Source organism: Manacus candei, unplaced genomic scaffold (assembly GCF_025592945.1).
Source record: "Manacus candei isolate 608988 ecotype Guabito, Panama unplaced genomic scaffold, ASM2559294v1 h1tg000027l, whole genome shotgun sequence".
In the NCBI taxonomy this organism is placed as follows: Eukaryota; Metazoa; Chordata; class Aves; order Passeriformes; family Pipridae; genus Manacus; species Manacus candei.
The window spans coordinates 6,601,822-6,625,666 of NW_026138075.1; the positions used below are offsets into that span (position 1 = coordinate 6,601,822).

The following is a 23,845-nucleotide window of genomic DNA, read 5'->3' on the forward strand; positions in this document are numbered from 1 at the left end:
GTATCTTTAACACTTTGAAAATAAAGTGATCACATGATTTTAGTTCTCGCACTGATTCAACGTCCAATTAAAGGATACTACATTTTAGTGGTTCTTTGTGGTATTATGCCAAAATTTGCCAATGGTCTCTGAAGTTTCTTCTTGTCACACTTTTCACCTGTGATTGCCATTCTTTCAGGAAGCCACATAAATTCCTGCAAAGCCCAGATCTGTACTGTATCTTGTACATGCAAATGTTCTGACTGAAAATGAAGGTTAGGAGAGAATATATTCCCTGATGGCTGTCAGAAATCTTTTTCTGACTTGAATTTCTCCCATGTTTGAGTAAGATTATACTTACCTTTTTCTTCAGCCTAGCAACAGATAATAAAAAAAATCTTGCTCTTTCAGCTGTGTGAGTAGAGGTATCCTTTCTACTCTTCTTTGAAAGGCACCTTAGAAACACCATCTCTTTGTTTACACAATATGACTGTTACCTCTGTACTGCCCTTCTGCCTTATGCACAGAGAACAGTTTTCCAGTTCAAATGTGAAAGCTGGACAAAACATCAGGGTCTCAAAGGAAGAGACTGTTTAAACAGTTTAAGTTGGTAGCAAAGATCAAAATTTGGAAAAAGTATACCAAGTATTTAGAAGTTGACACAAGCTTGTATTCCAAATTATGGAAAACTATTCCAAATTAGGGAACTATGAGAAAGCTCCAGTCCAAAAGCTAGACAAGTACTGAAAGCATGGTGCTGAACCCCAGCACAGCCAGACTGATCTCAGCTACATCTCACCTTGAGTCTACAGCAAAAGTACTTCACTTTTGGTGAGGCAGCCCTGATCCAGCCAGCTCGGGGCAAGAGAGTTCCCTTATAACTGCATTAAAATGAGGTGAAGACAAACCCTAAAAGATCCCTGATTTTAAATATGTTTATTCTTAATTTCACATTCTGAGTTTGCAATAGAAATCTCTAGCATTTACAATGAGCTACTCGTGGTTGATCTAATCCTACTGATTTTTAGGCAAAACTTCTAAGAAAGACACTGGGAAATCCAGTGGATATTGCAAGGCATTACAGTCAGGACTGTAATGGTATTACAGCCTTCTGTGACACTGAAATCCTTCCTAACAGGAAGTCTACAATACTGTTCTTCTACTTCATTTTTGTAATAGTTTTATATTAATTAATTAATGTCAACATTGCTGATAAACAAAAGAACACAAGCATGAAACAAAATCATCTACAGCCCTTGAGTAGCTTGTATGATTACTAAGATCAGAAAAATTAAGAAGTGAAGACTGCATATAATATATTTTTCACAAGAAGGGTAGTGAAAAATTCTGCAAGTTAATAGAAATACACTGGAAGATAATACATTTACATAGACTAACATTTATTTCTTTCAAGTGCCAAAATACAGATTTGACAAGTCAGCAAATTATCCAGTCAAGAAAAGAAGGAAATTCTTTCCCAGTCAAGAAAAGAAGGAAATTCTTTCCCCACAATCCTGTAATCTGCTAAAATCATGGACAGTTTCAAAACTCATTTCAAGTAAGAATTGCTTTCTGTGCTCCCAATATTCTCCTAATATCTATAAAAGAGCCCATTTCCCATTATATTCATGCTGAAATGCTTGGGAATCCAAGTGCAAGTAACAAACAAACTGTACAGTGAAATTACATGATGGCATCCTTCTTTCTTGACTGAAACTTGACTTAACTGACTTATCTGTTGTCCGTTTTAAGCAGAAACAATGTTTTTCTGCAGGAGACTTTTTTTCTGGGGAGGAATGTGCGGGAGGAACATACACCCAACTCACAGGTAAGACAGGGACATACTGAAAAAAGCAAGGAATGCTTGGGGGGGGACACATGTTATTAGAGCAAGCATGGATTTACTAGGAGGACATAGGAACTACAACATCCTTACATGTTATGGTCTATGCATCCCAGAAATAGCCACATGACTGAAATACTTCTTTCTACCCACTTTGTTGTCCCAACTGCCCCTTTATTAGGAAGTCATGCTTTAAAAGAATGAGTAGGATGTGAAAGTAAGAACACTGAGTTACAGATTAATAAAAGACATGATGCAGAAAGGAAAAGTCAGTGAGTTAAAGTTTAGGTGGTGTATTCAATGGTAAGCTGTAAAAGAATGTAGTAAGCTGCAAAAGGAGAATACTGCAAAAGAATACATTGCTTCTGTGAATGTTATACCAGCAGCAGCCATTTGTGGTTCCTTTCAGAAAATAAGTCATCTCACCTGTCTTTGGCAGAGGGTAGCTGATGTTAAGTACATCTTCCAGAAATGAAAATATTGGACCAGTGATACTTAAAGCATAGTCAAGATACCCATTTCCAATTGCTTCTTTCCGAGCCCAAATACGTATCTGCAATAACACAAGGGAGAGTTCTTTTAAACAACCCTCATATTTCCATTCTCTTTGTTTCTCTTTTGTGAATCATTGTTGGAAAAAATGCTGTCTGTCCACACCAAACCATGCAATGAAGCTTTTAATTTAATCTTTAAAAGAATCCAAGTTTTACTGGACCCAACAAAATGTGTCAAAGAACATGCTCCTGCTAAAACCTAGGAGAGTTCCGGTACTTTGAAAGGATGAAGATTTGAATCCAACTATACGTTGTTGGAACAAACAATCTCATAGTTTTTCTTTTATTAAGTGGAAAATACTGTGAAACGATTTGGAATCACACATCTTAAGCCAATGTATGCCAGCCAGTGAGTTTGGGTGACAAGCTCTCTTTCAGCCCACCTAATGAGAGAGAAATGAACTTCCAGAGAGTGTTTGTGGTCCAAAGATACACATCTCTCCTCTTGAACTTTCTCACAGCCTGAAACAGACCACTGGCCTCCCTCTCTGCTAAGGAGAGCAGATGGTATCTGGGCAGAGAGCATCTGTACCTCTGAGTAACAGAAACTGTGGCTGCAAGCAAAGCTTTCCCCTCCTCTGCCCTTTTGTTTTGTACTGGAAAGGACAGCTCCTTGCTCAAGAGTGATGGAGTAGGCTTAGAAAAGGTTTGTCTCCGCCATATATTTCTGAATGAAAGACCCCCTCCACGTGCCTATCAGCTCAAAACCTCGACATTTCTTGCATCTAAGTGCTATACATGGTCTCACAAGAAGCCGCACAGCCAAACGCTAAGAGCACAGTTGGGAAGCATTGGGATTTAATTTATAAGGGGAAAAAAAAAGAGTGTCCTCAACCTCTGAGGCCCTCTTTTCAGCCAAGGCTTCAGAGGAGATTCAAAGACCAGATCACTTAATTTGCAAAACCTAAACATCTTAAAATCCTAATCCTCATATCAGCTTTGAGTTACAATATCCCTGTTTCAGGTTGGAAATTACTTAGCAGAAATGTCAAAAATAGGCACAAATGAATATGCTCACACAAATATTGTGGAGGCATAAACTGAGTATCTCCCTCTAAAACCAAGGGGTGAAATACTGTCTTCCTTTATGTCACAGAACACAGGTGGTGCCTCTTCCCTCTGAATAAAAGCTCATTTGAATGCTCTGCTTTGCTAACTACTGTCAGTACACATCAGCCCAAGAAAAAGGCACCACAGCCATAGCTGTAAGCATCCAACAGGTTCAAGACAGAAGGTGACAGGTATGACATACCAAGTCCAATCTTCACTTTTAAAAAGAGCCAATACTGTGCTTCCTAGGTGATCTGTGCACTGTCCTCTCATGTTGTCCCACCTTTCCCCAGTAGGATGACAGTGAACCAACCATGCAGTTTTCTCATTTATTAAGGAGATCAAGTAAATGCTACCTTTAATAGCTGTATACTTGAATTTACTATTTATTTTGGAACAACGTGATACATCTTTTCCCTGTTGACTTTGACCAAAAGAAGGAAAGAGAAACAACTGGTGCCAATGCAGTACATTTTTTTACAGCTTCTCTTGAGAAGCTTTGGCCATTGTACAGTAAGAGCAAAACTGAATACTCATAGATGAAGAAGCTTCAAACACAAAACAGGGACTTCTGAAGGCTAAAAAAAATGCGACCACTACCGAATAAAAGGTTAAAATACTAGTATACAAAATGCTTGGAGCACAGTATTACTCTTAGTGATGTCATGGTGGTGGTCCTCAAGGGGTCTTGAAGAACAAGGCACTGAACATCAGTGTTTTGTCACAGCAGTGGAAACAGATATTTTTTCCGACTAAGACAGCTAAGAAAGTAAGAAGACCCTAAATTATGACCAGTACTTTCTGCAGAGTAGCTGCTCCAAATTTTTAACATACACAGCCCAAACCTACTTCTGCAGCTGTATGAAATGAACAGGACAAGACAATAAACTAATTGTCCTAAAGGAAATGTTTCTGCAGAAATATCTACAGGATAAATGTTAGCAGTTTTGCCACATAAGCAAATAGTTTTGGAATGGAAAACAGAGTTAATGTGTGTGGTATCTTCTAAAGCACATGATGCACCACAGAGCCAACTTCCGCTGTAAACTGCTATAACGTGTTATGCAGCCTCATATTTACCTTGTTTCCCCGCTCTGTTCTGGTGACATAATCAAAATCACAGACCACAAAAGCAGTCAAATAAGTCGACATTTTCAGTGAAGTGTTAAATGTGGTAACAGTCCATAGGCTTCCATTTTCATCCTTCATTTCAGATACATCTAGGAAAAAAAACCAAAAAAATATTCAAACCAATGCTCATCCATAATAAACAAGGAATTTTATGTTTTCTGCATGTTTTTTTACCCCTCTCTTCAATATGCTGTATTCCTGCACTACATTCTTCATATGTTTCTGATAGAAGGAAAGCAGCCAGACTCGTTGCTACTGACATGTATCAGAGTTGTGACCTTCCATGCAAACAGCAAAAATCCACTCTTGAGCTTCTTAAATGAAGTCTTGGAAGGATATCAAACTGTGTCAGTTTTAATATGTGAGCAAGCTGTGGACATTTTATTCCATGCTGCATATCTCTAAAACTGATATCTCTAAATCTGATCTATTATAATTCAAATACATGTGTGCCTAAGAATTATGAAACACTAAATCAGATATCTTCTTTCTAAATAAGAGGGATATGGACAGGATTCTCAGGGGTAGAAAATGCTTCCGGCAATTCTCACAGAGACCCCATCTATACTCCTTAGTTACTTATCTTCCATGCAAATCTCGTAAAACTTACTTTTTATGGCTGAAATTATTTAGTTGAAAAATAGAGATTCATGGCATTGAACTGCAGAAAAAGGCTTTTAAGAAGAAGGCAAAAGACACAACAGATTTCTGTAGGAACACTAACGTAGTTTGGAACCTTATACCCCACAGACATCCCACATGAGATTCCAGAAAGGGACAGGAGTAGCGTCTCCAGAGCTTTATAGTGTGCTTTTTCTAAGTCTTCATATACACAGGAGGCTACAGTGTCTCTGCCCGGGAAAACAATTTTTTGTATGTTGTAAATATGTCTTAAAATCTACTTAGAATTAAAGGAATCCCTTGATGTCACAAATACAGCCTTGAATACTTGAGGTTGCCATTTGGTTTTAAAAAGATGTCACACATAAGACAGACACACTGACTAAAGTAAATAACAGGAATCAAACCCTATGCAGCCTGCAGCAGCCAGAGGAGAGCACATCACAACTAACAAAACTATTTGATGGAATTATTGCCATCAGAGACATTAATTATGAATAACAGTGTCCAAATGTTTAAGTTCATAGACACAGATTTTGTGTGCCCTTTGAAGACATCAGCACGTGGACAATACACTGTATCAGATGACATAGTCTTCTCAGATAAATTGCACCTTTTTAAAAAGTAATTTAGGGGAAAAAAACCCGTAAGTTGACTTGCTGTTTACCTACCAATAGCAGGCATGTTGGAAAGAGCCACATAACTTGGGTCATGGACAATTCTGATATTGAATGTGGCCTTCATGGCAGGTTCATCAAAACATGGGTACACTCTCCTGGCAAACGCTGGTTCCATTTGGGAGGCAATGAGCACACTGTATTAAAAATACAAGTAAGATTAATCCAGCATGCTACAGCTCATCAAAATCCATATACAGCACAAAAAGACAACAAATCAGAAAAACCAGGAAGTGAATCATGTAAATATGCAGATTTGGAAAAGTTTTGCCTATTATTTAAAGCCATGACTAAATCTGTGTGCCCAACAACCAGTTCAGTTTGGATGCTTGTGGAGAAAAGCAGTCTTTTTTAATTAGATCTTTTTTTTTTCTCCTCACAGGCCTTTTCCGGATATCATATTTTAAATATTTGAGCTTTCCTACTTTGTTTATTAAGACAGAATTGATCGAAGTTTTGCACACAGCAGACCAGTGCTCAAGAGATACAATGCCCAACTTTATTGTCATTAGAATATCTCTGTACACCTGCTGCTCTCCTTAATGCATGCATTCTTGTTAATTAATTACTGGTATATTTTAATAAAAAATAGTAATAACTGTTAGTGAACTGTGTATGCATGCACTTGCACCCTTCTGTCAAATCCAATAGAGAAGAACCCCTGTGAAAACAGCATCAACGCTGTCCCAGTACACTGGCAAAACCAGAATAATATTCAAAAGGACCCTTTTGTACCTTATGCAAAGGAACTTTGCCTCAGTTGCCTCTGCGGCATACTGTGATGGATGCACTCGTCCTATTTGAACTAAGTAGACTTTGGTCCAGTCTGATGTTCACCAAGTAGATCTGACCAAAGTTAATCCTACTGTGTGAGACTGCCATTAAGAATTCAGCAGCAAATCAAAACCACAGGTCTGGATGGAGACAGGATTGATAAGTGGAGGAAAGTGCATCAGTAGCAGAAAAACTGACTACAAGTCAACTACTTTACTGTAAATATCTCCAGCTATCAGAGTCTGTTGAGCTCTCCATCCATAGCACCTGTCTGCAGAGTGGTGATCTCCCCTCAAGCAGGTATGCCTCTCAAGGTTACCCTTGAGGCTGAAAGACCTTTTGTCTGACACCAGACATCGATGAGTTGGTGACATATTTGCATGCATGCAGCATTTAAGATATGTGTAAGAAACTTACACAATAATATTTGTATACTTTAGTGCAGAGCACTGACTACCAATCCATCTGTACACCCAAATTTACTGATTAGAACTTAATAAACTACTTGGACAGATCTGTTGGAGTGATCTCTGACTCTTCTCCTGCAACACACACTTGCTGGAATCAAAAGATAAATCACTGTGTCTCGCGGCAGAAGTTTCAAAAAGTTGTACATCTGAGCTGTTCATGTAAGGGTATCCTTATCAAGAATTATTAAAAATACACATGCAATGGTCCTCAAAGCTCTATATGTGTCAGCCAAGTAGTAGCCAGCAACTGGGCACACAAGCATGGCCTAATCTCCTGTTTCAGTGACCTCAGTACTGACATGGCAAATATTTTTCATCTGTAGTTGAGGTGTTCCCTAACAGTGTATCCACACCAGGTTCACAAATGCTTATTCTTAGCACTGAGACATCCCAAACAAGCCAGGAGCCATCAAGATAGCATCCGTACATTAAGTAGCAGTATGTAATGAGTCAGATCTGCACTACAGAGTGGAGTAACAAATCAGGTCTACCCTACAAGCACAGCGTGACTATGACTAATTGTGACCTGTAGCACTGGTCAGAAGTCAGAAGTGCTTTCCAGCAAGGTCCCAAGGCTGGCCTACTAGGGCCCCTTTTCTTTTGAAAGATGTTTGGGTGCTGGCATTTTTAATAGCTATGCTATTTAACTGTGCTCAAGGTTGATCAAATAATCCAGTGCTGAAAGTGTCATTGCCTCATCTATATCCACATTGCTGATGTTGGGGGAACTAAGTTAATATCAACAAGATGACTCTGTAAAAGCACTATACTCTTAAAACATGGTACATTTTGCATTTAACAGACATATCTGATGCTGTGCTATAAACATAACCCATGACCAAAGAACCCATATTGAGCGTGTTGTTGCACAGTGACTATTGAGACCACAATGCCTATTTTGAAGTGAGGAATAGTGTGAGAAGGAGCAGCACTTTGTATTTAACTTCTTGACTCTCGGTAAGGGAAGATTTTCTTTATGGACCCAATTCCCTGCAGAGTCAAATCTGTGCTGTACCAGCCACCAGTTGCCTTGCCAAATGCAGCTGAAGCTCCACCTGAGACAGAAGTAGCACCTCTTCTCCTTTATCCTGTCCAACGATGGAAAGTGACAACCTTCTGCCAGGGTTGCACAGGAGCAGCAATAGTCATAGGCCACTTCATCTAGGAAGTCAATCACTGAAAATATCTTCTTCCTCCCATGGAGCAAAGTATGCTTTTGCTCATTCCTTTGTGCAATCAATTGCAGCTTGGTTCTAGGAAACACTGAGTAAATCCATGACTGTGAATTCCCCCGCATCAGTGCCATCACTGCCTCTGGAGGCTCTGTACTGGCAGCAACTGACACAGACACTTGGCAAATTTGCCCTCAAGAAATTTTTGTTCAAGAATACAAAATAGCATATTGTGGCCAAGGCAATGTGATAAAAAAGAAGTATGAGGACATATTAAATGTTGTTTTTCAGCAGAACTCCAGATAAAAAGGAAAAATAGGAATGTTTCATGCATATTACGCAAATAACTGGTGTTTAAAACACATATTACCTCATATAATTTGTCAGAATAGACAATAGTTGGAGCTTTTTTTCTTGTGGGTTGGTTTGTTTGTTGGGGTTTTTTTCAAGGTGAAGGTATTAGCATGAACTGAATCACTAGCAATTTTTTTTTAACACACTGCACTATTATCACAAAACAAATTGCCCAAAAGGAAATAATTTTTTTAGAAAGTCTAACAATGCTCAAGTAGACAAATTAATCCCTCCCTTAAGTCTACAGTTTTGCACATAGATTTCATTTTCTTTTTTCATAAGGATCATATAATACCACATGATACTTTCAAATAATGAGAAACAAACAGATAAAAGGATCTCTTAGCCTAAATATTAGACAATTTATACTACGCATAAATTGTAGTATATGTAGGTTCTTATTTTTTTTTTCAGTTACTGCCTGAAAAAAGAAAAGGAAAATGAGGAATACGTTCTGCATAGTACATGAATGCCTAGTAGATCACATTTCACCTGATTAATAAACAGGATAATTGTAGATGAAATGTTTTATTTGTTGCAAAAAAGGAGACATTCTAAAAATGCTTTCTCATGAGTTATTTTTCATACTGATAGCATAATTGGTATTTGTGTTAACATCTTTTATATTTAATTTCTTCCATTTTTACAAACATAAAATAATTAAACTGTAAAACAAACCCTGAAGTGGCTTAAAAATAAGGGAGTTTTACAGTGAGTAGAATCTTGTCCCCAACACCCAAACATTTTTTTCAGGTGAAGAGTGCTTGATACTAACAAGCAACACAAAGAAACACCAAACATCTTACTTGTTCTGATTTCTGTCTCACTCCTTTGATGGTCTCACTCACAGAGTCATAGAAAACAGAGCTAAGAAGAACTGCATATCCTCTGCTCTGAGGCAAAATTAACTGTACTAGTGCTGTTCTAACCCCTTTACTCTCATCCTAGCAATTGGTGTAGAAGCAACTGATAAAAATCTGTGCAAACATTGTGTTTGGATGTTGTGTTGGGACGCCTGTTAATACCAGCCCTATCCAGTCAAGTATTTTATAGAAGTTGCATAGAACATGAGCAGAGTGGCTACCAAGTAAAATTCTCAAAGGATTTTGAAACATTGACCTGAACAGTGACCTGCATACAGCCTGCACTTCATCGTACACCCCACAGGAACCCTCTAATCCTGGAGTAGCACCCACAAGCTCATCCACGGCCGTGGAAGATCTCTGTGCAGAACGACAGAAACAAAACTCCTGCATCATGTAAGTTTGAGCCAGCAGTGCTAGAGAAGGAGAGCAAAGGTGGTTTCTGTATCTTTTTGCCTACCCAGATCCTGGTATGGACTATCACAGCTATATGCAGAATACTGATTCTTCATTTCAACAGGAGAGCCTTCAAACACTTAGTGCTGGAGAAGTGGGAGCATCTTTTCTTTTCACTTCCTTTGCTTCTGCAAGCAGTGCAGACATGGACTGTTCATTATCCATAACAAGTGCTCCCATTTTTCAGAGTTATCTTTCGTGTGTAAGACCTGATCAGGTGGGCAGTACAAATTGTCAACAACAGTAAAACATATGCAGTCATCAATGATCAATCTGATAACTAAAAATTTCTTTCTTGAAAATTCAGCAAAATTGGTTTATTATGTTTTCCATGGAGGTCAGGTTAGGACTTCTGAAAATAGCTGTTTCTGTGAAACCACCTTGCCAGTGTACAACAGCTCTGACTTCAAGAAAAGACAGGGAATGACACTTTGCGTCAACTCGCTCATTCTGCCAGTCTACCAAGAGCAATGGGGATATCTGACTGAGAAATATGACAGTGCCAAAGTCCAGATGGAACAAACATTTCAGGGATTTCATATCTCATTAGGATCAAGGTGTCTACCAAACGCTTGCACTTATCTGCTTAAACTCTTCTGAGACGAGAGGTCTCTAGGGTTCCACAAGCACAAATTACAAAACCCACTAAGACTTCTAGTGCATGCAAGAAATACAGGAGTCTCCATGACCACAGATAGACGTCACACTGTCTGTTACAGCTGCCAGTTCAAGTGAGGTGTTGAAATCAGAAAACCTCTGCAAGAAGCAGACCCTGCAGGTCTGTTGAAGACTGATACAAGTCACTTTAGAAAAGCTATGGGACAGTCTGCTGGAGATGGAGGTTTCCTTGCAGAACAATAACTGGGTAACTGGCTTTGTAAGGATAGCCAAAGGGCACTGAATGTTTTTAAATCACTCCTGATCTATGCAATCCATTAGAATCCAACTTTTTCCATTGTTAATAGCTTGGCAGAGCTTACATATCACTCAAAACCTATCTCCTCCAAAATAAGAATGCAAAACCTTTCAGTGTTAGTGGACCCTATCAGATTAGGAAATGGCTGGTTAAGTGGTGACTTAATCCTTAGAGAAGGAAAAATAACAAGATACTATTGTATACTCTCGATTCAGAGAAAGCCTTTTTTAGAGCAGAAAAAATATGCAAAATCCATTCAAAAATATCAGAAATGGGTGCACAAACAAGTAACAAAAATTATACATTATATCTGCCATCAGTGGATTTCCTTTAATTTATTCCATTGTCTAACTACCACTGTCATCTCTTTAACCAGACTGTAGTCTCACATTTCATTAGTGTTTCATGATGAACTAAGAATGAAATGGGACCTTTGTAATAAATTCTCTAAACAATTGGAAATTGAGCTATACACATTATTTGAATTATTTAAAAAAAAATTTCTAATTTTCTACTGTGGCAGCTGACAATAGCTTTTTTCCCCCAGATACTCTGAATTTTATACAGTCTGAATCAGAAAATGTCATAGTCTAATTCTGTGTTTCCTACATATGACTTCTTTGAATTAATACAGCATCAGAAAGCATACCGATACAGTATTAAGGTTTGTTCCTTTCTTAAAAAATTATGTAAATTAAGCAAATTGTTCTAGATTCTCCTTTCTTCAAAAGTTGCACAAATAATCCTGTGAATAACAATCAGTGAATGAAGAAACAGCAACTGGAGAAAAACAGAATGTGTTTCCTAAAATATTTTTTACTTTACTGCATTTTTCTCTAAGGTTTACCAACTTATCTCCTTTTTGTTAAAAAAAAAAAAAAGTCCATCTAAGTTACATTTTCCAGATGTGGCAGACTTCGGTATCGAGATTTATACAAGAGCTGGCAGCTGAAAAGCCAGCTTATTGCAGAAAAGCCACACAGTCTTCCTCCATTTCAAAAAAATTATCAACTTCATTTTGTGGTTTCGTATTACAACTACTCATATAGAGGCTTGCATGTATGGATCTTGAAAGTAACTGCATATTTTATTACATTACCCAATCAACCAAGAAGCCTATGAACCCACACATTTTAGTAGACTCATTGATAGGGTAGTAGGCAAGAATACTTGAATTTAACTCCAGTTTTCCTTTTGATTCACTGTTAGGTGCTTTAATTATTAAAAATGAAATAACTTTAAAACGAGCAATTTATCTGTCTCTTCTTCAAACTCCTATTTTGAGAAACTTGCCTGCCACTAGAAGTACTTAAATTCTGATCTTAAATTTCACTTCTCGGCAAGTTTCGTGTCCAGAAGTTGAGAATGCAATTCACGTTGGGAAGATCCAAAATTAAAAGAAAAAAAATAAAAAAATAAGCAAGCATCATTTTGAGGGTGAAAATATGTTTTAGACCTTTGACTGCTTGATTAGCTCATACAGCTCCATCACCGGTTGTGCAGTTCAAAAGAAAAAGAAAAAGAAAGCATCCTAATAGCACTCCCTACGGAAATCATGGATTGTTTGATGACAGCCAAACAACTTCACGTGAATAGCACCTACAAAGTACAGATGTCTAAAGCAGTAACTCATCCTACTCCCCCTTATTTCTGAAACTGCATGTGATCGGCGTCTCTAAACTCATGCCCAAATACATAGCCAAAATCCCTGATTCTTGACAAAGACGTCCTCCTCACAGATACAGGTTGAGGTAATGAGGAGTTGTCGGTGTTACACAGACATGTGCGGGGCCGGTATGAATTTTCTGAGACGGACTGCGGCTCCCGGGAATTGGGCATAGGAACTGTCTGCCCCCCTCGCTGCCAAAGGCACTGAAAGCGAGACCAGAAATTGTCCAGCCGGTGCTACGGGTGAAGTCAGCTGCCGTCGGAGAGACAGGGCAGCACGGCCAAGGCTCTCCGGAGAGGAGAGCGACCATCCCGGAGCACAGACCGGAGTTTCTGGCACACTTTTTGCATCCCGCGATGCGGTCCCGGGGAGGGGCGAGAAGCGGCCGCCTCTCCTGCGCCCGGGCAGCGAGCAGCTCTCCCCGGTGCCGCCCAGCTCGGCGCCAGCTCTGTGCCAGCTCCTGCAGCCGCGTCCCGCAGCCTGCACGCCACGGGCGGCCTCGACGCGGGACCGTGGGAGTTCCGCTGCCGCGGTGAAGGAGCGCGGAGTCCGCGGGGCGGCCGCCGCCGCCTACCTGCTCCGTCCCTGGTCGGTGTAGCGGGTGAGGAACAGCCCGACCAGGTCCTCCTCCAGGAGGCCCTGGAAGCCAAGCTGCAGGACGTAGCGGCTCCCGGCCCGCAGCCGCCCGCGCAGCTCCAGCACCGCCACCTCGTCCTCCTCCTGCCGCAGCCCCGCCACCTCCACGGCGGAGCCCAGCCCGGGCAGGGGCCCGAGCACGGCGGCCCCGCGGCTCCGGAGCCCGGCGCTGTGCAGCACCGCCGCGTCCGTGTCCTGCCGGCACAGCACCGTGATGTTCACCTGCCCTCTGAAGGAGAATGGCCCGGCTTGGCCCGGTCGCACCCGCGGCCACAGCTCCAGCTCGTAGTGGAGCGGCAGGAGGTGGCGGGGCAGGCGGCGGACGGGGCCGGCGGTGGGAGCCGGTGGCGGGGCGGGGGTGCCGGGGGCGGCGGGCGAGGGCGGCGGCGGTGCCTCCTCCTGCTGCCGGCAGCGCCCGTAGAGAGCGGCGAGCGCCAGCAGCGCGGCCAGGAGCGCCAGCAGCAGCGCGGCCCCAAGGGCGGCCGCCCTGCGCCCCACGTACAGCCCGGCACCGCGGGCCCCCATCCCCGCTCTGCGCCCCGACGGCCGCTGCCGCCGCTACTTACGGGGCGGGGGGGTGAGCGCGCCCGAGGGCGGGACGCGCCGGGCCAGGGGAGATGGGTTCCCACGCGGTGCCGGGAAAGCGTCTCCACAGAGCGCTGCTCCGGGGGGGTGGGCTGCCCACGTCCCCACCGCCTCGGCAAGCAGCCGAGCAGCCCCTCCTAAAGCCCGAGAGGGGACGTGACAGGAGTCGCGGCTGAGCGGCGATGCTGGACGGGTGATGATGGATGCCGAGTACCCCTCGGGGATGAGCGATCACGGCGCTGCCCGGATAGGCGGCACTGCCGGGACCGAACTACCCCTGGGCTCTCCCGGCCGAGGCTGAGCGCAGGGCGGTGGCTCGGGGCTGCGGAAAGCCCCGCCGTCGAAGGCGACCGTCGAGCTGGAGATGAGGCCTCCCCGCGCTCTGGCCGGAAAAGGAGAAAAAACCCCACAAAACCCGCAGATATTCTTACGTTTTTCACCACCATGGCAAGAGAAAGGATGGGAAAATGGAAGGTCACTGCTTGAGGTGCGCAAAGTGTTGTGGTTAGAACGGAGTGGAGCGGCTCTTGAGAGAAATCTGCATGTTAAAAGATCGAGTCTGAAAAATCTTTGGTACATAAAAGCACGACCAAAGTGGGTTTCTAATAAATAGTCCTCGTTTAGAGCCTCACTTCTCTGCGTAGTTCGGTTGAGGCTATAAACATCACTGCGCTGTACCTATGTAGTTAACCCTGTTACAATCAATAGGATTAATCCTGTCTTCCCAGTTAAAAACATACTTAAAGGGTTTGCCAGTTGGGGCCGGATTGCCAGCCAGATTGCAAAATGCAACCTTTGCCACCCTGTAAAAAACTTACCTGTTGATTTTTCTCAGTTGCAGCTCCTTTTTGAAATCACTATGAGCCACGTACCAACGGGAGCAGAAGCCAGAACAGTGGCTCTTGGGTACCACTGTCTCAGACACTTTGTAATCTGGATTACAAGCAAGTTCCCCTCCTTTTTTTTTTTTTTTAATTCACTTCCAACCAACAGGCACAACCCCCCACATTGTTTTGAACCCAAGTCAATATCCTTGGACTTACAGTCCACACAACAGCCACCCTCAACTCCAAACAGCTCTGTTTGCAGAATTGAGGCATTGGATTAGGTATTGCAGTCCGTTTTGTCATTAGAATTAAAGCAAATTCACCTCAATAACCTAATACTAAAGGTTATTTCTCTTGCTAATTTATTTGTTAATTGAGAGAGAGAACTTTTCCTGTTGTCCTGTACAGAATACAGTATTTCTTTCCTCATGCTGGGTACAGCAGATCTGGCTGCTATAGGTCTGAGCCACTGAACTATGAAAATTTCTTGTTCCAGCAGAAGACTGTTTTTTTCCTGTCCCTTGAGGGATGGAGGAGATCCTCTCTGAGAGCCAGTCTCACTGGTCGCCTCTCTCCCACTCTTCTTGCCTCATATGCTGCCTGCCCCAATGTCTTTGCTGTTGTTGTCCATTAGATTTCAAACAGGCTGTACTCTGATGCTGGCCCCTCTTCTTTTTTTTTTTTCTTTCTTTTTTTCCCTACACAATTTGACTTGTATGTTTCTGTTTCTGTGCTTCTTTTCTCATTTTGTTCTAATTTATCCCAGTTCTCCCTACCCACACCCTGGGACCTTTTTCTGTTTCTCTGGTTCAGCCCTCTGTACTCTTTCCAATTAACCCACCATCCTTGCACATGCCTCACATAACTTTACTCTTCACCTTGAACATCATCAGCCCCTCCCTTTTCTCCTAGCATGTTTTGCAACATCCATTATACTGCTCTCCTATTAAGACATTACAACAATCTCCAGCAAACTTCTTGGAGGTCACTGAACCTGCAGCCCTGAACTGACCACCCTCCAGGTGTGACCTGCTGCATGTCGCTTAAAAGATTTCACAGAAAATGTATTCAGGTGTTTAGGAAAGTATCTTTTCCCTCTTATTGTCATTGTAACTCTGGGAAACAGTTTGTTGTGGCAGTCCATGGAAGCTGACACAACAGGGAGACCAGGTAAGAAGAATGAGCTCCCAGAAATACCAGAATAGAAAGGACAGCACTGCAAAGAAGGATGTGGCAGCAAGAAGAGATCACTATCTCATCACTATTTCTAGGGCAAGAGCACAGATATTGCAGAAAATTATGGAGGATTTCAATGTCCTGCTTTCCTATTTTTTGAATACACCATCAACATGGTTCAGTAAGGCCATGTTCATTAACTTAACCCCTCAAAACAAGGCACAGGCAATATTAAAACCAAGGCATTTCATTCCATGTCTGTGAAAACAAGCAGAACCACTCAGTGATAAGTAGTGCAGACCCCATGGAAAGGTTGCCCTTATTAACAGTGCAGGATATGTTTTAAAGTTTACAGTTCATATCTATAAAACAGTTTATTTTCTCTTGTTTTCAATGGAGAATTCAAACTTGCTCCTTTCCTCCAATGACACACAATAAACCCACAATAGTTATAACTTAGAATAAATGTTTTAAGAAGTGTCGTTTAACTACTTTTTCCCATAAAATAATTTATATCTCACAAAGTAACTGATGAGTGAAGGCATCCCTCTCCTGGTGGTAACATACATACCAGGAAATGTTAGACATGAGAAAATAGTTTGCATCCAGTACTAAATGTGAGTAGCTTCTGATGCAAATATTACAGTTCATCCCTTCTGCTGAACTTAGTTGCAAAGTTAAGACATCTGAATGACATGCTCCTGGAGATGAAGAGGCAGGAGGTCCTGGGCCAGGACAGGCACCCTGGCCACAGAAAGTCAGGCACAGTTTTTATTTGGGCCATAGCACAGATAAAATCTTGACCTTGGACAGAAACAGGAGGCTTGTATTTAAGTCAGAAGAAGGCTCTGGTACATATATGACGGTAGAAACAAATCACCTGTTATAAAAAAGTCAGACAGCTCTGTTGCTTTGAAGGACACCAAAGCATCTGGCAAACTTTATTATCTTGGTATAGGCAATGGGGTCTGCCATACTCACTAGTTGTTCAAAGTCCTATTGATGTCCACTAAATTTTGAACAATAGAAAAAGGTTACATATGACAGCATGGGATCTACTATCCATTCATGTGCAGTGAGGTAAATAGCACTTCATGTAGCAGCTGGCCAGGAAGTTTGACATGAAATTTCAAAGAGCAAAATATTATAGTAACCCTTCTTTAAAATTTCTCAAGATTTTTCAGGTTAATAGTATTGCTTTCATTAAAAATATTGTGATATCATCATAAATCATACGTATTGAATGCCATGAAAAAGGAAAATAATGTGTTTAAGCAATGCAAAGTAATTTTTATGTTGAAAGATGTTTCCCTAAATCACATTACTAGTCATTTGTTCAATCTAATTTGAGAAGTTCTGAGTGATAGCATGTATAGCAATTCCAGCAATCAGTCAAGAATTCCTGAAACTTTGTTTACAACTCCTATAGAATTGTCAGTGGATTTAAAGTTTACAAGCTATCACAGTAGCAACTGAATATGGATCTGGACTTGTATTGACATGACTGTTCTAACTGGTCAGTACAGGGCAATACAGAAAGGCAATGTGGATAAGACTTCCTATTCAAAATGGCCAAATTTGACCAAGCATTGGAATATCATCAAAAAGTATGATATTGAAAACTCAGATTAATGGTTTGGAGTGAGATGTCATTGCGTGGTGGTCACTATGTGAGCAAATAAAGTGCTTTCACCATAGCAAGTTCTGCATCTAATTAAAAAGTTGTATGTAGGGAAGCCTGCTTGAAATGTTACCATTACTGTTAATGATGTCTGATCTATAATTGAATATATATATATATATACACACAAAAATGAATATTTTTCACCTGTGCTTTAATTAAAACATGTTCCTTGGTGTTTCAGACTGACAGGCCACTGATAATCCTCTGTCTGGAAGGCAAGGAAATCATGCACAAATTTGTTTGTAAATTCTACTCTGTTTTGATGGACCAGCTGTGAGCTGTTTGCCATGGCCTCACTGACTGCCTCTGTGGAGCTATGTATCAATGCAATGGTACAGCAAAAGGTAGGTAGCAGCAACAGCTCTCACCACTGGAGAAAACACAGCAACTGGGACAAAACAAAGCTATTTCTTCGAGTACTTCTGCTTGTGAAAGATAACAGAGTAGTCCCTAAATGGTATGGGTAAAATGGAACACTGATTAATCATAAAACTTGGGGTTAACAAAATGACCAGTGAGCACAGTCACATGCAGAGCTGCTGAAGACTCCCTCCAAAGAGGGAGCAAAGAAGCTAGAGCGGCCTGCAGCCCTGTTTGAAGGTATGGTACGTGGGATAACCACCTCCTTCTCAGGGATGGTCAGGAAAGCATCTCCAGGGAACATGAGAAGATCCACAGAACAGTATGAAAACTAACCAAGAATTAAGCACATCAGACATGAAAACCAGTAACCAGAATATGAGCAGGAGATGACAGTCAAGGAGGTTGCAGTTTTATAAGAAATACTTTGTATAGTGGGTAATTCTATCAGTTGGCTTTGAAGCTGTGGCATGTAAATAGGACTGATAAACTAAGTCTTGCTACTGAGGACGTGTGGGAAAGAAATGTATCACATTTTCACCAGTTTGCTTAGCAAGAAAAAAACCCTACTGTAACAATGCACTCTTAATCAGAATGAAGTTTTGAAAGAAAATTTTTGAGGATTTAATAAGAAAAGGATGAATGTAGGCATTTGCACAGAACAAAGCTTTGCTCTAGACATCATTTTACTTTTTCTCTTGTGAAATTACATGTTTTCTGATTGTTACTACACTTAAAACAACTTAAATATCAGCTTTTTCCAAATATGCCAACATTTTTAGGCTTGTGCTCAATCAGGCTGTATGGAAGTGGTTAGTAGACATTTTCAAAGCTGTTGGCCCTCTTTATTATGTGTTTTACAAGCTTTCAGATACCTATCATTTTTCTGAGAGCTTCACTGAAATTAACCAGGAATGCAGAATTTGTCTCCTGAGTGCTTTTCATACTGAGAATTATCAACACTCTAAGAGGAATATCAAGTACAAGTTTGAAGAATTCATGTATGGAGATACTGTAAACTTTTTCTCACCCATGGAGTTGGACCAACAGAGTTGGATCAAGGATCTCCTCTCATTTCATCTGCTTTTGTTGCAAGTAGGGCTCTTGGATGGTATGCAAACCTAAGATTGCAACAGCCAAGTACAGGAAATGCTTCACAAAGCTTACTTCAGCCCTAGAGGGGCGCTGAAAGGGAAATAACCTTTGTACATCCAGCTTGCTCTCCTGTTACCATGAGAAGGATAGCAGAAGAGAAAGCAATGGCTTTTCCTGCTGGAAGTAACCTCCTCATCTGCACTAGGCAGGTGCCAGCCAGCCCAGCTGTCCAGAGCAGTGGGCAGTGCTCAGTCTTAGTCAGGACTTTTGAAGCCAGGGGCACCTTGTGCACTGATGGGCGTTCAGTCCAGGACACCAGAAGAGAGAGGTCCAAGGCACTACAGCTATTCCAAAATTAACTCCCTGGAAATGCACATGCTTTGAGGATTGGGCCCTCTGTATCAACTGCTTTGCTCAACAGATCCACTTCTTTAGGGTCACTATATCTGTAAATCCTAACTTAATCTTTCTTGGTCCACTGTCCTAGGAAACTGCCAGCTTTTTCTGTGCTGGGAGTTAGCTCTGCAACAGAGCATTATTATTGCATATCTACAGCAAGCTCCACTGGATCATCATCTTAAAAAAAAATAATTATACTTCACATACTGAAATATTGTTTTGTCTGTCCTCTTAGTTCATAAACTATTTGCCACATTTTATGATGTGTCAGATTTTCAAAAATTACTGAGAAATGAGGACAGTTGTTTCCTCACATTTTTTTCCTATTAAAATCTTCATTAAACTAGTCAGACTACTACCTGAAGACTGCTGGTGAGAATTCACATGCTGGTAGAGATCTAAACACTCAAGACTTCAACAGCTTTAAAGCTTACAGGTTGTCTTTATCCCTAGATTCTGGGTATCATATTTTGCAAGATATATTTCTTGAAGAAGTTCACAAAACGCTCTCCAATTCCTTACTGGTCCAACAAACCTGTGCTTCACTGAAGAATGTGGCTACATGTCAACTTGTGATCAAATTGGCCAGAGCTCCGTACATCCCTGCAGACCTTAGACAGCCTGTCTTCCAGGGCCTCTTTCTGGCAGCCCTTCGGCAGAAATGTACTACAGTTTGAGCCTGATTTATTAATAGAATAAAACAGGTCTCCAGTTTAACCCTCTAGTATCTTGTTCTAGCACCTCAGAACATAGTACCCATTTAGAATTCTTGTCTTGGTGCAGCTTGCAATCCCAGTACAGTTCTCCATTTCTACTTCCCAGGTTTGCTCTGACAAACCCTAAGTCTGATCTCATCTCCAAATGCTCTGATCCAATCAGACGATTGAAAAAAAAAGGAAAAGAAAAAAACCCAAACTTTTCTGAAGCCTGCATGATTAGCTGCAAAAGAGTTTCAGTATTTTTGGCAAATCTCTGTACTTGTGACATGTAACTTGTCTTAAGAAAACATGTATCATGGTCATGGAAGTGTCTCAAAATATATGAATTATAATTCATAAATCTTTTGTGTGGATGGACCCATGGAGGGAATGTACCCTGTGCTCTCATACAAATCAGTTTTCTACAAAGAATGTGATGTAGAATAGGAAATAGGATGTCCCTACTCACAACAGGATAGGAATACATTTTTCACTTAAAATGAATGTGTGTAAAATAATAATGCTGCTGGCTACTAGACCATGTCTTTAGTGCAGAAAAGATCATAACAGAATAAAGGATGTGGATGAGCCTCTGAATGAGGCTTCTATTAATGAAAAAAACAACCAACCAACCAAAAAAACCCCAAACCAAACAAATAAAAAACCCCAACACAACACTTCTGTTCATTTGTCTGCGTTTGAAAAGCTACAGTTACAAAAGCCAGATGTTCTTGCAGGACTAATGACATAGTAGACGCCTCTGAGGATAGCTCAGTGACAATAATATAGTGGGGAAAATATTTCTGATCTTTCTTTTTCTAGAGTTGCGTGGGACTGCAGGCTGATCCATGTCACCAGTGCCTAAGTGTGCTGTGATGGTTTTTTGAGGTGATATGGGAAAAGTCTTAGGAGAGCACAGTCAGGATGCACTTCTGAGGAAGATGGCAATACTGATACAAGGAACAGTGAGAGGACGATTGCCAGCTGATGGCAAGGTGAAGAAATGGCAGAAAGCCACAGGGCCTAGAAGGCAACAGGCTGTACCATTAGTTTATTCAGGGGATAATTTCTGACTGATTGAAGTTAAGTTGCCGGAATGCTAGTTTTATGTCAAAGACAAGATGGGGAACTTGTGCCATTATGGTAAATCTAAGCCATGAAATTACCAAATCTCTATGAGGGACAGAGGGACACGTCACCAAATTCTTCATGTCTGCTACAGGGGTGATAGAAGCAGAGTCTCCATGCCAAAAAAATACCACAACTGAGACATGACTGAAAACTAAGGCAAGTTCAACCTGAGAAAGTTTGGGTGCACACAACTTTGTTTTGAAAACAGATTGACATCAATAAAGTAGAGAAATGGGCTGCTAGTCACATTCTTCACTGAAATTAGCAAATCTAGCTTCGAGGTAAGAAAAGAGGGAAGCATAGCAGGTAGATAAACAAAAACAAATACCAAGGAAAAAGCAAGGGCATCCTGGCAAAGCATTTAAAGCTTCAGGCTATGAGAAGCTCGATGCTGACATTGGAGAAGAGCTTGGTTTTGTAGTGTCAGCCACTCAAAAGAAGGGGGGCCCTGCGATTCTTCCCTTCCCACTACCTGGCAAGCATTTGAGATGAACTGCTGTGATGACTGGACCTCACACAGTGAGCCATTCAGACAGGTTTTAGAAAATTTTGTTCTTCGACTTGGCATAGAGAAAGAGAAGCTGTTCCACAACAAACTGAACAAGCCACCTGTCTTTCTCTCCCACATCTGTCTACATCACGCACCAGTATTACTTGTTAAATTGCCAGCTAGTGACTTCTGGGAAATCACATAATCCACTCAGCTACTTGGACAGAAAAATACTTGATGTATTTTTGATGAACTTTAGTCCTTAAGACTCTTGTCCTGTAGTTGTCCCAGACTGGTTTCATTCATATCTTGAAGGAATTCTTTGGCTCACTATACTTCCTTTACTGCTCTGGTATCATATTGACTCAGAGTCATCTTTAAATACCAGTACATCACTAGATCTCACTTTTTCCCATGGATTCATTGCTAGCATCATGCACCACCCTTATCCTTACATCAGTCACACCTGGTTCTGGAAGGACAACTGCACAGCTCATGTATTTTCTTACAGTTTGAGAAGATCACGTTCTCTCCCAACAGCATCACTCTAGTACCTAGATCTAGCAAAGTACAAGGCAAAATTAAGAAGATGGATGGAGGCCTTTCCAGGGGAGGCTCCAGTGCTGTGATAAAAGAAAGGGCTCTTGCATAAGAACAATAATGAACAACAGTAGGACATATGCACAAATTTTCAGTTCCTTTCCCTAACATTATGAATGGGTCTTAATTGTCTTCCCTGGGGTCACTTCTGATAGGAATGAAGGAAGTATGATCACAACTGCAATTTTAATCAGAACTTAAAACCTGAACCCCACAAGATCCCCTGCAGAAGAAATAAACCTCAAAGCCCAAGCAGATGTCCAGCATATCTAGAGCAGGATTATCATGGGCTCACTTACAAAAGGGAAATTTTAAATAACTTTTGTTCTAGGAACCTCATGGGAAGCTACTGGAAGTTTTTCAAGCAAGCTCAGCTTTTATTACCGAACCCACACCCATTTTACGCATGTTCCAAGTAGTGTCCAGGATGAACAGTCTATGCTTTGTAGTGTTTCCTCTTCTGAAGTAACAAACCATCCTGGTTTTGATTACTCCTTTCAAGCACCTCTTCAATCCATCAACTCATTTAATATTCCCTCAGTCCCTCATTGCATGACTTCTTCCCTTACCATGTGCATAAAATAGTGTATAAGCCAACAAAATATGAACTCTGAAGTGTTTCTTTCTGTAATAGAACAAAGTGTTCCCTTTTCCTTTCAGTTGACTACTGTTCCATACTCTCCTTCAGCTGATGCCACCTCAGAAGTTATAAACAGACGCTTCTCAGCAAAAGTTCTCAATAAAGATGAAGCCCAGCATAGACAGTACATGCAACATCTTGAGTTTATAGCTACCTTGAGCCTTGATAGGGTATTTTTCCATAAATCAAGGCATTTCAAAATACAGAGAAATGAGTAACAAGGAAAGCGAAAGTACAAAAACACAGAATAATTTCAGCATGAATGATGGAAGTCAAGAGAATAATTCCAGGGCTGTCAAAAAATGACACTAGCACTGGACTTCTACTGCAGCAAACTTTGGAAACCACTCTGTAGTGTAATATTACACACATTTTGCTGATTCCCTTTTTACTTTCTCTGCATCTTGATTAGATGGAGATAACATATTTCAAATGACACACAACATGTAATTGGGATGACCCTATTTTGCATGGATTACATTAAAGCATATTCAGCAAACATTTCCCCCAGCTATGGCAAAAGTGAAGGCTTAGACATCTCATCTATATTGAGCAAAGAGACCTTTTTTGTCTTACATTCATTTAGTATATCCCATTTACTCCATCAGATTAACTTCTGCTCTTTAGTGATAGGCAAGAACAGTATGGACTTTGTAAAGGATGAAGAAGCACTGGTCAAAATAATCACTTTGAGTTCTATTCATCCCTTTTGTCCACCACTTTTCTCACTTTAGCATGTTGCTAACATGGAGTTAGGCCCTGAGAACTTGTTTAGGCAGACAGGTCATTATGAACACTTCATAGGCACCATTTGGGATTCACAAAACTCATAGGTGGAGCTGACGAATCATGATAACATCATGCAGAAGACATGCTCTGAAACTCTCTGTTTTCCTTTCCTGGTTTTCTTCACTGGTGTGATACAGGGTGGACTAGCCATTATAAACGTTTCTTGAACTCCCAGGATGGTTGACTTTGCAAAACATAGATAACTC

At 41.1% G+C, this 23,845-nt stretch overlaps 2 protein-coding genes across 6 annotated transcripts in view; both read right to left on the reverse strand.

The window, feature by feature from the left end:
- LVRN (laeverin) overlaps positions 1–13,690 on the reverse strand; it is a 38,858-nt gene extending 25,168 nt beyond the window's left edge. For all 5 annotated transcript variants that reach the window (XM_051789352.1, XM_051789356.1, XM_051789353.1 and 2 more), the window contains exons 1-4: positions 13,104–13,690; positions 5,850–5,992; positions 4,507–4,646; positions 2,249–2,375 (exon numbers count right to left, since the gene is read on the reverse strand). In XM_051789352.1, coding sequence (XP_051645312.1) covers positions 2,249–2,375; positions 4,507–4,646; positions 5,850–5,992; positions 13,104–13,690 — 997 coding nt within the window. The remainder of the gene's footprint in view (positions 1–2,248; positions 2,376–4,506; positions 4,647–5,849; positions 5,993–13,103) is intronic.
- AP3S1 (adaptor related protein complex 3 subunit sigma 1) overlaps positions 5,879–23,845 on the reverse strand; it is a 70,821-nt gene continuing 52,854 nt past the window's right edge. The window contains exon 7 of the mRNA XM_051789496.1: positions 5,879–5,992. The gene's annotated coding sequence lies outside the window, so the exon portion shown is untranslated. The remainder of the gene's footprint in view (positions 5,993–23,845) is intronic.